At 33.6% G+C, this 16,902-nt stretch overlaps 1 protein-coding gene across 1 annotated transcript in view; it reads left to right on the top strand.

Moving 5' to 3' along the window:
* EPHA5 (EPH receptor A5) overlaps positions 1-16,902 on the top strand; it is a 458,275-nt gene that overhangs the window by 102,911 nt on the left and 338,462 nt on the right. Inside the window, exon 3 of the mRNA XM_027836299.1 lies at positions 5,970-6,633. Within this exon, the coding sequence (XP_027692100.1) occupies positions 5,970-6,633 (664 nt within the window). The remainder of the gene's footprint in view (positions 1-5,969; positions 6,634-16,902) is intronic.

The following is a 16,902-nucleotide window of genomic DNA, read 5'->3' as shown; positions in this document are numbered from 1 at the left end:
CTCAAAATCTTGTGGAAGCAAATGTTGAAAACAAAAAAATAAATAAAAATTACCATAAAAATAAAAAAAATAAAAAGAATTAAATTTACACTTTGCTCTCCTGAATTAAATACTATTTATATCACTAGACAATGCCCAATTAGCTTAGCAAACTGCAAGTCAGAATGACTAATCTCAAGTGAGTTTTTTTATAAAAATATGATTTTACATTTATCCTTGGTCAATTCCATTTTGTTAGCTTATACCTACTGTCCTAGTGTATTGGATTTTCTCTTTTTGCACTCGTATTCTGTTATCTAACATATTGCCTATTGCAAGTGTAATAAGCTTCTAACTGACCATCCTTACAGTCAATCACCCAGGTTAGTGAAAGTCAATGATCTACCAGTCTCATTCACACTGTTGCTGTTACTCCTTCATTTTCCAAGTGGACTAATGATATATGGAGGGTGAGGTATTGACTTGTGCATGAATTTGATTTAAGAGAGGCACAGTTGTGTAAAATCATCAGTCTCTTTCTCTCTATCAGAGTCTTTAGATTCAGTGGCAAGACAAAGGTCAAGAGGACTGACAATGGCCCAGGATGCAATAGGTGATTTTGGCCTTTCTAAATTAAGATCTTTCCCAGGTCTCAGTTTGTCTGAGGCCACACCCATTCAATGACTGAGGGCTAGATAAGACGAGATAAAACATGTCCCAATTTACCGAATGAAGCCTCTGGCTCATTGGTTGTAGGAATTCAGTTTTGAGCTACCACACCTAGAGTAATTGTTTTTCAGAATTTTACTCAAGATTTATTTCACATGATTCTAATTCACACATTCTTGTTCCTGTCAAACTACTATACTTGCTCCCTTTGGTATAACACTATGCTAAAATCTCTTATCTCCCTAATTTTATATAATCTCTTCTACCTGTGGGGAATGCACTTCCTCCTCACCTTAGCTCCTAGAATTCCTATCTTCCTTTAAAATGCACTTCAAATGACAATAACCTGAGGACTCCAGTCATGATTCCACCAATTGTTTGTGCCCTTCTCCCAGAAATTACTTTTTGTCTATTTTATACATCTATTCTATACAATTCTCTGTGCTCATATATATGCTATCTTATTTTAATCAAATGTAAGTTCCTTGCTGGAAAGGGCTATTTTTTTTAATTTTGTAGTATCATGGCTGGTCCATAGAAGATACTTAATAAATGCTTGCTTAGAGGTGACTCTCTATGATATAGTATACAACACACATTGCTCAACAAGCCCTCTTTATTGTACCTATAAACATTTGTTTATATAAATGTTTCATTCTACACTGCAATTTTAGAAGGGTTTATAATAATTCAAAAGGGTATTTTATTTTAAACAGAGAAACTCAACAAATCGATTTCTATTTCTGTAGTTCCATCAAATAAAGCACAATTCTCTACGGTGTCAGAACATAAGAATATTCTAGTGGATAAAAGGAGGCATATTTTGGTTCAATATAAGCAAAATTAACTATTAGACCATCCAAAAATAGAATTGGCTACCTTTGTCAGTACCTTTATCTTAGAGACTACTACCTTTATCTTAGAGACTTTCAATATCTCCATTCCCTAAAGGACTATCATTAATGAACTCCAATTATATATCTGAAGTCTAAAGACATTCTATGAAGAAGCCCAAGCATTTAGTGTAACTTTGATGGTTGTACCTGACTGGATGTGCTGATTTAAATGGAACTGTCCCATTTGGGGATACATTTTAGGAAATATTCTACTTAAAGAGAACATCTGGTTGTTTTGTTGCCAGCAGTGAAACAGGTGAACTTATAGATATCTTCAGCATGGTTAAACCATAATGACAGGCTGTCAGAGAAAAGGGAAGGGGTGGCAGTGGGGATAAAGCAAGGTTATGGATTTCTGATGGTAGGGGGGAGAAAGGGAAGTGATAAGGTGGATCAGTGAAGCTTGGAGAAATAGCTACAGAAGCAGAAGAGAGAGTAAAGAAGACCAACTTATTATGTGCTGTGAAATAAAAAAAATATGATATACATTTCAATCTATACATATATAGGTATATCTATATATTCAAATATGTGTATGCACAAAAAGAGATAATAGGCATATAGATAAATAAACACAAATTCAATATGCATTGCAAATAGCAAAATTGATTTGGGGATCAAGAAGACCTGAATTTAAAATATTTACCAGCGATAAGTCCTGAGTTAGACACAAATTCTACGTGCCTCAGGCAACACTCTGATTGGAACATGTGTGGGATAAGTCATAAATTGGTTAGTCTGACTTTGTAAGGGGGAAGTCCATTTAGGAAACAACAGACTTTTCACATATATTTACATACCTATATTTTTTATTAGATTTCTTTTAATCATGAACACACACATAAATGCAGGTATGCATAATATATTTAAAAGCTTTTCTTTGGTCCATTCATAATGCAGTAAAATGAATTGATGCATATTAGGGATAGGATATCAATAAGGGTGAATAAATACATTATTTTGGCTATTTCAAAAAGAATCCCACCTCAAGTATATTTTAAAACTCCATGTTTTTTCAAGGTAACCTAATTTGTGTATGTGTATATGTATCATATAGATAGGTATTTTATTTTGTAGAAAGTCTAAAGACGTTTCTCATTTAAATATGTAATATAAGTTGACAGGTAGCCAAAGCTTGCATCATTTATTGTCCTGTGGCAGCACATCACCATAATGTATTTTCAAGTGCCTTTTCTAATCTCATCATCTGTCACTATACTTTAGTAAGCATTTCCAGAGAAATTCATAAGAACCAAATATCTTTCTGTGTGTATTGTTTAATTTAATGTTTGTCCCTAAATTATTGATTCTCCTCCCCCATTAAGGATTTGTGTGGAGGGCAGTGAATTGTCTTTTTTTTTTTCCTGAGAGAACATAAATTATAAGGTGGGGAAGAGAGGAGAGCCCCAAGCATTGCCTTTGGACTGTGAGCTATGAGGGCATGCATTCTCTCCATACATTTGTACACAGGTTTGCCAAAATGGGAGCAGGGTTCTGTGGGAGTTGTTCTGTGTTTCTTACATAATTGCTTATAGAGACACTCATAGACATAATTATTTTAGTTAAAACATTTTCTTTAATATTATAATGTCAGTCATATAAATAGAGGCCCTCATTTATCTCATCATCCTCTTTACAAGAAAAAAAAAGAAAAAGAAACCTAGTATCTATTACTGTAGGAAAGTATGGCTTCCCTGCATCTAATTGAGAACATGTAGAGAAGTAAGATGTTTATGCTCATACTTGAAAACTAGCACCTGAAGCAAGTGACTGTTGACCAGTTCTGTCAAGTGCTGTGTAGTTTGTCTTTTTAAAATAGTATTTGTGGTATCTTGGGCTTTTGCATACACTGAGTGTGTGAATTGCTTACCATCATTTTTTCAGTGTCTGCTGCGGCCTCCAGGTCTGTTAACTTGCTTGAAGTGTCCTACTGCAATATCTGATGCAGAAATAGGTCTTCTATAAATGATTTAACACCATACTGCTGAAATCCATTTGTGTTTTCCTTCTGAGGGCTATTAAAGACGTAGAGGAAACATCTAGTACCAAATTAATGTAGCATTTTGGTTTTAGTTCTGTGGATAGACTTTATTTGTTGTGCATAGAAGAAAAGAATCCAATACTTTATAATATAATTCTTCAATTTCACTTAATTTAAAGGAAATGAGTTTAACTGCATCTTAAGTTATATTAATTTGAGAATTTTCTTGGTTAGCTTTGCTACTTTGTCTCATTTATGTTATGTGTTAACTCTTTGCAATATTCCTTCTGCATGAAATATCAGCCTTGGAAATTGGGAATAATTGGAGTTTGACCATAAATTTTTTCAGTGGAAAAAAAAAAACAAATATGAAATCAGAGTTGTCACAAAGCATGGGACAAAAAACTGATTTGTCCAAGCTCAGACAAAATTTGCACTTTCTTATAGTGGATAAAAGCATACATGAAAATTAACCAGAAAACAACAGAGCTTATGTAAAATGATGTGATATGCAAGGTGGCTTCCTTGAGAAAATCTTCATATTTTCCATTGTGAGTTTGCAGAAATAATCAATTTTACCTCCTTAGTGCTTTCTAATCTGCCCTATCTTTGATGAATGTTAGAATTTTGATACCAAGTAGAAATAGTGAGTCATGAAATCATGAAAATAAATTCAATTACAATTTATTTTCATCCTACATATGTCTTTTTCCTCTTTAGTTGTTTATGGATTGACCAGAAATATGAAAATCATATTGTATTTAATATCTAAATACATAAGTTTGAATGTTTTTCATTCCAAAAGACTTCTAGGAATAACAAAATCACCAATTCTGGATCAGAACCATTTCATCACTGTGGGATTTTTTGACATGTTGTTACTTTTATTTTATTTTTACATTTAAAAAATTAACAAGCATTTTCTCTTCTTGTTTCTCTCCTCTCTCCTTTAAAAACAGAAACAAAGCAACACCCTTATAAAATACACATAATCAACCAAAATAAATCCCCATAGTGGCCATTCTAAAAATGTATATCTCATTCTGCATATTGAGTCCATCACTTCTCTCTCAAAAAATGGATCAAATTATTCATCATTGATCCTCTGGAATTATTATTGGTCATTGGGTTCTTTCATCTGTTTAATTCAATTTCCCTGATACACTCAGAACTGAAGTAAATAAAACCAAATCTGATTTTCCCCCAAGGTAATTTTTTTCCATGATATATGCCTGTTAGTAAACTGTCTCCAAGGAAAAGTTTATCTAAGTTCAGACATCCACTAAATGGTTGGCTTAAGGGTAATACATTTTCTAGACCCCAGAAACTCTTGAAGACTGTCTACTAAGTTCTAGTGGTGCTCTCCTCTGTTGCCAGAGTGATCATCCATACCACTGAAATTACATTTCCACAGAAGTGCTGAAGTAAATTTCTCCATAACACCAGGAGGTACTATTAGGATTTACTACTTAGGGTTACTAGGATTTCATCACTAGTTGAAAAGAATTAGTTAATTGTGAAGATACCAGAAAGAAATAGCTTTGGTATATGGGAACATCCAGGCTCTCTGAATTTATGTACATAGCAAGATAGCTAGATAAAATCTATCCAAATTGGGAAGAAACATATAGTGCCTATACACAACAAAACCCATTGGTGAATTTATTAGATATAACCTATTTCATTGTTGCAATACATATTGTTGCAATAGAGAAACAGGAATAGCATAGTGGATAGAGAGGTAAAACTTGTTTTAAATCCCATCTTTTGCACACATTAGCAAAATGTGTTCACCTAGAAGAACACTTTAAGACTATACATTGAACAACAGTTGTTGATCTACATTGGTAGACGTACCTTCTTCACAGGGGTTACCTACAGTAATGTAATTATAATTCTGGACCAAAAATATATGTATAATAATTGTACATAATTAAATAAGCATTTATTGAACTAACTAGGAGTTTTGATCATGGAGATTATGTTTTATTCTCCCCACTCTCTCTTTGTCTTTTTTCTTCCTTCTTTTTACATTTTATCTCCTTTCTTCCCATTTTTATTCTATGTCAACTCCACCCATAATGAGAGACACAGAAATATATACTCTGCCTCCTTTTTTCCCCTAATAGTTTCATCAGAACTCTTCTTTTTTCCTTGACCTTCTTTTAAAGGTCTTCCTTGGCGAGTTTTCTTTCCATAGTTCCTAAACCTATGAAGACTATAGGTAAGAGGCAGGAGAGGGGTAATTTGTTCCAATACAGGCCAATATGAAGAAAAAGAGTGAATTTTATGCCCCTTCCATTTCTATAAACTTAAACCGATAATAGAAATTAATATGTGCATTTTCAAAAGATATTAATGATGACAGCGCAGTATATGACGTTAAAATGATACATTGTTCCTATCTAATGAAAGTTGTTCTCTTTTTTTTTTAAACTGTATAGTGGGAAGAGATTGGAGAAGTTGATGAGAATTATGCCCCAATACACACCTATCAAGTATGCAAAGTTATGGAACAAAGTCAGAATAACTGGCTTCTGACCAGTTGGATCTCCAATGAAGGTGCTTCCAGAATATTCATAGAACTCAAATTTACTCTGAGGGACTGTAATAGCCTTCCAGGAGGACTTGGGACATGCAAGGAGACTTTTAATATGTATTACTTTGAATCTGATGATGAGAATGGGCGTAATATCAAAGAAAACCAGTATATCAAGATAGATACAATTGCTGCAGATGAAAGTTTTACTGAACTGGACCTTGGTGACCGAGTCATGAAACTTAATACAGAAGTCAGAGATGTTGGGCCTTTGACCAAAAAGGGATTTTATCTTGCTTTCCAAGATGTGGGTGCCTGCATTGCTCTAGTATCAGTGCGTGTGTACTACAAGAAGTGTCCTTCTGTGGTTCGAAATTTGGCACTCTTTCCAGACACAATCACTGGAGCAGATTCTTCTCAATTGCTGGAAGTGTCAGGTTCCTGTGTCAATCACTCTGTGACTGATGAACCACCCAAGATGCATTGCAGTGCTGAAGGAGAATGGTTGGTTCCAATTGGGAAATGCATGTGCAAAGCAGGGTATGAGGAGAAAAATGGCACCTGTCAAGGTAAGGATTTCCATTTAGAGATAGATTTATGTATGGATTGTCAAGGATAGTTTACTTCAAGAGCTTCACTTATGTATTTTTTTCCTGAAAAAAGTTATTACTAGTAAATAATGTTTTATTTGGCTAATTTATGGAGTTTGTGTCTCTTAAAAAGATGTAATGTAACACATTTTTTTTCAGATGCCTAATTAATGTCCATATTTACAATGTGAATATAATGTATCATGGAGTTCTTTCTGAAAAGAAAAAAAATAAGGGACTAAGGATTTCATATGATTATTGTCTTCTAGTTTTTCTCCTTGAATTTGTATTCTACTGTCCTTCTCGATATTTCAAATTCTAATACAAATCATAGAACATACATACATTTGTATGTATATATATTTGTGTGCATATGTATAGATATGCATGTGTACATTTACATATGCATGTATACATGTATGTGTACATGCATGTATGTGTGTGTATATATGTATATATAGTATTTTAAAAAAGGACTTCCAAATAAGATCTAGGGGAGAAATGATTTATAAACAGAACACAATTCAATATATTTTAAAAAACAGATAGTTATTATTACATGCTTATTTTATAAAAAATTGTGTCAGCTATAAACATACAATAAGCAGGTTATTAGAAAAATAACCATTTAAAGATAGCAATAAGAAAAAAATCATTTCAAAGCAATTTTCACTTCCTGTTTTTTTCTTCGAATGTTTCCTTTTAAATTGAATCTTGATCATGTATGCTCTCCTCTTCATTTGAACATACTCTCATTTTGCCCAAAGTGTAATAAGTTCCCTTTTTCCACTGGGAAATTTTTCAATGATTTTCTGGTAAAATTGAACTTTCTTTATTCCAAAGAGAAGAGGAATCTTTGGGAAAATGAAACATACCTTGGTTCTCTGTTTTGATAAGTTTACTAGACTGTTAAATCAGGAGAACTCTGTAGACATGGGATATGCCTGGATTTCAGAAATTACTAACATAGTCTCTAAATAATCCAATATGGAAGAAATGTGGGCTATGTGATGGTGCAGTTAGTTTGACAAATTGGACTCCAAAAGTAGTCACTAGTGGGTCAATGCCAATCTGTAGGAATTTCTCTAGCCCTATACTTCTAGGTTCTTGATGTGACACTATTCTATTCGATATATTATATTAAACTTGGATGAAAGCATATGTGGCATGCTGATCAAATTTGTGTATAAGCTGTTAGGAATAACGAATACATTGGGTAATAAAAGCAAGATCCAAACAGATTTTGGCCAGCTAGAATGATGGGACAAATCTAACAAAATGAAATTGAATAGCAATATATGGAAAGCCTCCAAAAGGGTTGTTTCAAAAATCAGCTGGACAAGTATGAGATGGGAAAAATGTGTCTTAAGTTCAAGATATAAAATTCACCGTCCAAGTGTGGCCTAAACCTAGTAAAATGTAACTTGGAAATATTTAGTAAAGTAAATTTTAAAATGCATTACATTATAGATAATTATAATTTATGGTTTTCTAAGTTAATATGCTGTTCAGTGTTCTGTTTATTTTGGAGTTTGACACCACTAGCCTAGATAACAATTTATGTGATGAAATCTGGATGTGTCATTGGACCACAAACTCAGTATGATTCAACATTATAACTTGACAAACAAAACAAAATAAAAAGAAATAAACAACAAAATGAAATTAAAAAAAGAATGCTTTCTTGGGCAGCTTTATAACAGATACTGAATATCAGAACAAGGAAGAACTCTGTTCTGATTAGACCACCTCTGAAATGTTTTGCACAGTTCTGAGTAACACAGTCTTGGAAGGACTTTGGACATATAGAGGAGGATGGTGAGGAGGTTCAAAAATCATAACTTATAAGATTTAATTGAGGGGATTTGGGATGGATGTTCAATCTGAACAATAGTGGACAATGAGAAAACTGTCTTTAAACAATTAGAAGGCTGTCTTTTAGAAATATAGTTTTCTTTACTCTAGACATTAGAAAAATTAGAATTGTAGTAAAGTGAAATGGATTGTCTCAAGTGGTAATAGGTTTCCCTTTACCACAAATCTTCAGAGACATCTTTCATGACCATTTCCCAGAAATGTTGTAGAGGAGATTCCTGCTCAGATTATGGGGTGCACTAGATGAAGTGTGTTTTAACCTAAAGTCCTGGTGGTTTCACCCCTGGACAGTTTTCAAAAGTTCTGTGAAATTACATGGGAAAAAAATTACATATCTCTTTTCACTAACCATTAAATTAAATTTAGCATTTCTCTCAATTATTATTTTTAAATACCCAACATTATTTTGAGAAGGGACCCAAAGGAACTATGATACCAAAGGATTAAGAACCCCTGTGCTAGATGATATGTTTTACCTTCCTGCTCATGGGTGGTGTGCTTCTTTACTTCAGTTTTTTCTTCTCATAGTTAACATCTAAATGAAAAATGGAATTTGTCTCTTACTTGGTGTATACATTTTTCTTATCTAAAGTAAATGGGAAATGAAGGTGTATTTAAAGAGGAGCATGCAAACCCCTCTTCTTTCCTTGAATTCCCCATGTGTGTAATGTTTCAAATCATACCTTTATTCTTTCACAAGTCAAATTGTCTTAAGTTTGTAAAAACCTTTACCTATAGATTGATTATTTTCTCAGGAAAAACCCAACTACTGAATGAAACCATAAATTATAGTGGATTCCCTTAATTATTTCTGTGCCAAAATGCACACCAAAGTACTTGAATTTGCTTTCTTAGTTGAATGCTCTTTAGTTACCAATAAAGTAGAACTACATTTCCATGTCATCTATATTCCTTCATTCTGTGATGATTGTAACACATGCAGAAGTTTTATTTAATTAAGAATTGGATATGTAATTTACTGAAATGCTGCTAGGTTAAATTTGTCAAAGGGGTAGATAAAGTTTTGTCTATGATAGGGTTTAAAAAAAGTTGCCACATCTGCTATATGTGTACATACATATACTTTTATGCTAAAAATGGCATCACTTTCTGGGAGCAGTCTTCTTTCTGAGAGCCGATATTTGTGACAGTATCAACTATGAGCCTACCAGAAGCTTAAAGCCCTTTTCCAAATCTCATTTTCTTAAATCTTGTAAATTCCATCAATTTCATTTCTAAGTTTTTTTTCCTATTGATAACTGTTTTTGCAGTAACATGTCTTCTATATGACTGGGAGTTTAGATAATGATACAATGATATAGGAACAAGTATCCCTCTACCTTTGTTGAAACTGGGATGAAGGATCCACTTTTTGATTTGAAATATATATTCTAGGAGGAAAATCTTTAAATGTTTACATTGAATATGAAAAGAGAATTGTTGGGGATTACGAAGGGGAAGAAGGTAACATACTGTGACAGTTGTAGTCTTACTTTTTGCACAGTGACAGGCTTTGAGCAATGTACCACCTTCCCTTCTTTGTCCTTTCTTTTCTTATTTATTCATTTCCTGCTCCCAATGAAAAGGGGGCAATAAAGTGGAAAGACTGTCCTAAAGAAACTGAGTTTAAGTAGGCAACCTTTCTAGCAAACTATGACATTAGGCAGTATGGCACAGGGCCTAAAAAGCTGAACTTAGAAGAAGGAAGACCTGAATCGAAATACAACCTTTGACACTTAAGACTGTGTGACCTCGGACAAGTTATTAAACATCTTTGTTTTATGGTTTTCTAATATGTAAAATGTAGCTACTATATATATCTTTCTCTCTCCTTCCTTATACCTCCTAATGTTTCTATTTAGAGTCATTCATTTCAAACTGGCTAGCTTTTCAGGAAAGCCTCAATGCTCTAAAATTATCCCCACTCCCACCTATATGTATTCATTCAGTCATTCATTCACTGAAAACATCTATGTAGCATCTACTATTTGCAAGGCACTTTGCTAGGTGCTACGGAAGATACAAAGACATCCAAGATATGTGGTTTCTACCTTCAAAGAGCTTATACTCTGGTACAGATGTACTTTACCTGAGATCTTTGAATATTTTAAATATTTTGATTATTGTATTCCAATATAGTTGATTTCTTGAAAACCTTGCATTTTATTTTGTGCATTTAAAAAACATTATTCTGAGAACTTGTCCATATGCTTTCCAACACAAACACACATATTTAAGAACCTCTATTCTAGTGGAAAAGTTTATAGTATAAAATATCCCATTCACTGCAAATTCCAAGTAGATACTGATTCAACCCTTTAATTAAAATATTTGACCTTTGTTTGTAACTGTGTAAATCAATCATGCTTTGAGGAACTTTGGAATAGTGGAAAAAGTGCTGACATTAATTAAGTAAATTTTGGATCATATCCTTGCTTTGCTGCTTAGATACTGTGTGACTATAGACTAATCATCTCACCTCTATAAGTTGCAGTTTCCTTCTCTTTAAAATGAAAAACAGGATCAAAGATTTAGAGCTACAGAGGGCTACATAGGCCCAAATAGGTAAAGTGACTTGGCCAACATCATACAGCTAATAAGTGTTAGAGCTTAAGTTTGAACCAAGGTGTTAATGACTTCAAATACAAACTTTTCTCCCTGTAGCACATTGCTTCACTGCCATGTAACTTCTCTGAGGACCAGTTTCTTAATCTGAAAAAGGGAAGTAATAATATTCTGAGATACCTATCTCTCAGAATTAATACAAGGCTCAAATGAGATTATGAATTGAAAAGCCTAAAAACTTTACATCATTTTTATAGGAACATTATCTGTCAAGATTCTCCTTTTCTCTTCATACCCTAGCCACTCCTTGGATTGTTTGTCTTCCATACTTCCCATAAAGGCAACAATGGAGCCAAGGCTCATACAAGTGCTTTCTTTAAGGCAACTTCCTAGTGGCTACTGATTATATTGAAATGGGTTTCTGGTCACCTAAGGGCATACAATGTCCCATGCATATAGACTCTGGGCCCTTCAGACTTGACAGTTGTTCCAAGATTGCACAATCACTATACCTTACCCCTTTGGCTAGTTATATTTCCATATAGAATCAAGGGGAGGGGATGGGGAGGAGGGAGCAATGTGTTTACCCAAGCTAAGTGCTGTGGTATATTAAGTGAATGTCATATCTATGGTATTGATAAATAAACCTCAACAGTTAACTACAGAATAACCAATGAGAACCTCACTTTGCTCTAACACCAAATAGCAGGGTACCAGCTTGAGTCAGTCCTGCCCATTGCACTAACTATACAAGATCAATGATTATTTTATTCCCTATTTGCATTTCTTCTAGAGGAAGGAGGAACACTCTTTACCCACCGGTGACTTAGAATATATAGGCTATATATGTTTGAGTTGGGCAATAATTCTGACCAGGACATAAATGTATAGAATCAGTACTTGTTCATCATTCAGAAGACTTTGTGTTCCACAACCTTCCAATACAACTAAAGTAAAAAATAATACTTTACATTCAGCTCAGGTTGATAGGTGACAAAGTGCATTCCACATGTATTATTTCACGTTAGTCTCATAACAGCTCTGTGAATTAGTTAGGACAGATATTTCAGGGGAGGAAATTGTGACTTACATTTAGTGAATTCCCAAAGATCAGAGAGAAGCTAGATGGTAAAAGAAGTATTTGAACCCAGGTCTTCTTATTCCAAGAGCAGTAGTCTTTTTCATACTGCTTTTCTTTTTAAAAAAAATCATTCCTGGGATAGATATTGCAGGTTGGCACAGCACACAAGGAATATTTAAAACCACAAATTATGAATTTGGAAATGTATAAGAGCTCCTGTTTAATCTCAGGCAATTGAATACTTACATATTTATGTGGTTTGAGGCTGACTGCTTAGTATATGGAGAAAGCTCTGGGCTTTGCCAGAGTTAGTGAGCCTGTTGGCCAAGACAGAAATAAAGGATTTTTTAAATATTTCTCAGCATTGAACCCTATTCTATAGTACTGCTAGTCAACTCAGAGCTGAAGTGAAAGTGTAAATTTATCCAAGGTAACAACCCAGGAAAAGAAAGAACTATGGACAGTAGGAGATAACAACTTGGAGAAACACCTTCTATGTGTTAGGACACTTAAGGGCTGTGTTGGAGAATGATTTCTTTCAGCAAGACATCAGAATAGACATATAAGTCCAGACTTTGCAGTTTCTACCTTCAATACTTTGCCAGAGACATAAGAATCTGGTTTCTGACTCTATGTGTTGAGAGGAGGGGAAAGAAAATGAGAAGACATTTCCTTCCCCCAAGTGTTTTGGAATTGGCAGGCAGAGGTTCTAGGATGGGGGATGGGAAACAACCAGTCATTGGGTTTTTCTTTGAAACATTTAGCACTTCCTTAAGAATACTACTTTAATTAGTGTATTTTCTTATGATGTTCATCTGTGAGATTGGGAAAATTTAGTTCTGGTCCTCTCCTCTCTACCCACCCACCAGAACTCCAAGACAGATCCAAGACTTGGAGACTTCCCTCTGTATAAATCATTTTTCCCCATAACCCAATGTTTCTTATCCTCTCTGCCCAATCCTATTAACAACTTCAGTCCTTATTTATAGAACTGTGTATCAACACAGTATTTGGCTTGGGTATCTTTGCTTGACTTCCCCTTTTTAGGAATTTCCCAGGCACACCTTGGCCAGGGTCTCAGGAAAAATGCATGTGTCCCTGGCAACACTTTCAGACTCTGTTGTGACTCAGACTCTGTTAAGCTTGAGTTGGGAACTAAAGAAAAGCAGCTTATATGGATTGCTCCAAAAAGTGAGAAGCCTTTTGATATTTGTTTGAATTTGAGTAGCAAAGCAAAAAATTGTCACCGAAGTAGCAAGTCTTGTGTGTTCAGCAGCAGATGATAGTTTCATTAAAGAGGATGAGTATGACAGACCCTCCAAAACCTATTATAACCATGGAAATACCTTTTATCTAAAACCTACTAATTGGCAGTAATATTTTCAGTTTATCATCTTGTTCTTTCTGTTGGGAAGAAAGGCACATAATAGCCAAATGATATACTTTTACCTGAGGCTTGGTGCAGTGGGACTTAGAGCTGGAAATGAGCATTTAGTGTACCCTTTTGGTTTTTGGGTCTCATATGTTTTTAAATTTTCCTTTTGTAAAACAAGGTGGGAAGCAGGTAGAGTAGGTCATTTCAAAGTTCTCTTCCAGATCAGAAATTTTATGTTCTACTTTATTATCCATTCCGATTATAAAATGTGGTTTAGACCTTGAAAGTTCCAGGATGAAAATATGATTTTCCAAAATGGAATTGAGTTGAACAAATAGTGTGTAGCCTAAACTAAAAGGTGTCTAGTGTCCTTTCCAATTTCCAAGAGTCAAGTGATTCCTGAGATTTTCATACAAAGATTCAATAACTACTTGTATATTGTAGTAGGGATTCTTTTTGGGTATAACCACTAAGGTCCCTTCTAAATTTTCAAATTTTGTAGCCCATGAACCTCATTTTTTATTAATTAGGTAGGTTATCATCAAATATACTTTGAATGTCAAAAGAATGTTTAAGTGAAATAAAATTCATGTGTTTTTGTTTTATGCCAACTTAATTCAGATAAGTAACAACCTGCTTTTTGAAACTCAACTTTCTGAGCCTTACTTATATTAATTTCTGGCATGGTCCTAACTCTTGAAGATCTTATAATATTTGATTTTAATTTTTGTTTCTCATAGGAATTTTTTTTTATCAAAATCATGCTTGTTACTTGACTGTACTCTTGATTGCTTGCAGGTAATTATTCATGTTTTGACTTATCTCAGTTGCTAGAATTGGATTCAGGAAGACATGTTCAAATACTGTCAAAATGCTTACTAGCTACTTGTGAGACTTTGTGTAAGTCACTTAACTGAACAGACTTTCATTTTTGTCATCTTTAAAATAGGAAAAATGCTTGCACCTTTCACAGAGCTATTGTGAGGAATAAATAATGAATGTCTTTTTCCTTTCAAATGTATTGGCAGATTATCCTTCATATGGTGTTTCATGATTATAAAGCAATTTCAGAGAGATAAAATGACTTGTGTAAAATCATGTGCATTAATAAATAGCTAAGTGAGGACTTTAACCCAGAGTTTTTTACTTCAAGTTCACAATTAATTTAACTACACTGAGCTGCTTATCTCCTTCATAAATATACCTCTTACTTATCAGCTCTTTTTCAATTCAATTTTAAAAGGACTCATTTGAGGACTATTGGTGAAACTCAAACTCCCTAAGGACTTCCTGGTTTTAAGCAAGTTTTTGGAGCAGAAAATATAGTCCTAATATAAAATGTTGTTTAGTTTGGGTTAAATATGTGTGTATATGTCTTATGTACCATATAACATACATGAACACCATATATTTCATAGTATTTAATGATATAATCAAAATTAAGATGATACTATTCATGACTACCTAAATGTCATAAAATGGAATTTTTTCCTGAATTAGCTATTAATTCCAAATTATTTATTTTTTACTTATTATTAGCAAGAAAAAAATATTTTCTCTTTATTTGTATTGAGCATAATCATAGTATTTATTTCTTAATTTTTAGCTCAAATCTTATTCCTGTGACTCTTGTAATACTTTTATGTGTGTATGTGTGTGTGTGTGTATATGTTATATATGTATTTATTTACATATATTTCCCATTCTGTATACAATTGGTACCTAGTATATGGGGAATCTTTATGTATATATACATATATGCATACATAAATACATACACACATGCATGCATATTAATGTCATTTTTTGAACTTAAAAACATCATGTGGAGGAGTTCATGGACTTCATCAGACTGTCATAGAACTCCATGACATACATAAAGGTTAAGACACACTGAAGCAGATGATATTGTGTTACTACTACAATACATTTTATAATAAAGCAATTGTTCTAGCTCCTCATTTCCTTTCCCACTATTAATTCATTCTTCATGATCACTCCTTGCCCTCTCTGTTACATCTCTGTTGGTCAGCTTAAGTATAATTCAAGTAATGACTAATTATTTCTAGATAGGGAATGAGGGAATCAAAATGTACTTTGAGAAAGATGATCATTATTTAATTTTAAAAGGTATTTCTCCTGTTTTGTAGGGGTGAGGAAGAAGGCATTTTTGAAAATGCACACTTCCATACACACACATACACTCAAATATTTCAGTGTTGAATTACCCAATGCAAACAAATTCATTTCTGCAAATTGTAAATTGATTTACCATCAATTGTTGTTCACTTAATTATTTTTAGAGATAAATTATTAATTGTATTAATTCCATCTTTCTAACTCCTTTTCCCTACTCACTCCCTAATACTATTTCTAAAGAAATTCACACCATTATTTTTATGGAGTCATTTGAATTTTTTAGAGCCTGGAATTGTTAGCAAAATCCATTTTGTAAATTTGTGCTCTTTATTTAAGTGAAAATGTTTCACTGAGGTAATTGAATTCACATGTATCAAATGTTGCCTGCTGAGTTTTCTTGTGATTTGGTTGCTGACTTACTCAGATGCAAGGCAAGACCACTAATCTTCATCAGTTGCTGGTGGAATGAAGTAGTAATTTGAAATTACCCTTAGATAATTATAGTTTCACTTCTACCAAATGGTGGAAAGAGATTTAGATTGTGGGTCACTGCCAGAGTCATTCACACTGAAGAAGGTATAAAGTACATGCTAAAATACAGGGTAAGAGGGAATAACAAGCCTTGTGCCTAGTGGATAAAAAAGCACTTATTAATTCTCCAACTGGGATATGATTGCACAGCAAGCATAAAGTTGATGGAAATAAAACAGAGACTTCTTGAAAAGGCCTCAGTTCAGAAAATAAATCAGTGCAACAAAGAACTGCATGTTTATCCTTATGCTTTTTGTACATTTTTAGAATTAAGAGAGAATTGCTAGGAAGATGATATACTAGGTGCTCATATAATTATGTACTGTAGAGTCTAGTTAATTACAATTAGGCACACTATCAACCAACATCAAAGTACTTGAATTGTTTAGCTTTCAATGTTTTTTTTTCTCTTTCAACAAGAGGAAGTGTAAATTTTAAATTTTTTCCCCAAATATTACTGACCTCATGAAATGTATTGCTACAATATTATCATATGAGAACTCCAGTCATGAGATGAATAGCTTGCTCCCCAAATAGATTGTTTCTGTTCTGGCCAGAAACCCTAAGGGTCTTCTCCTCACAGACTGATTTTTTTTAACTTTATTAATTTATTTTGATTTATCAACAATCACTTCCATAAGCTTTTGAGTTTAAAATTTTTCCCCCTTCCTCCTTGCCTCAC

This window comes from Vombatus ursinus, unplaced genomic scaffold (assembly GCF_900497805.2).
Source record: "Vombatus ursinus unplaced genomic scaffold, bare-nosed wombat genome assembly UNPS02014818.1, whole genome shotgun sequence".
Classification (NCBI taxonomy): domain Eukaryota; kingdom Metazoa; phylum Chordata; class Mammalia; order Diprotodontia; family Vombatidae; genus Vombatus; species Vombatus ursinus.
Note: the sequence above shows the minus strand (reverse complement) of the source record. Positions and strands in the feature narration are given on the sequence as shown.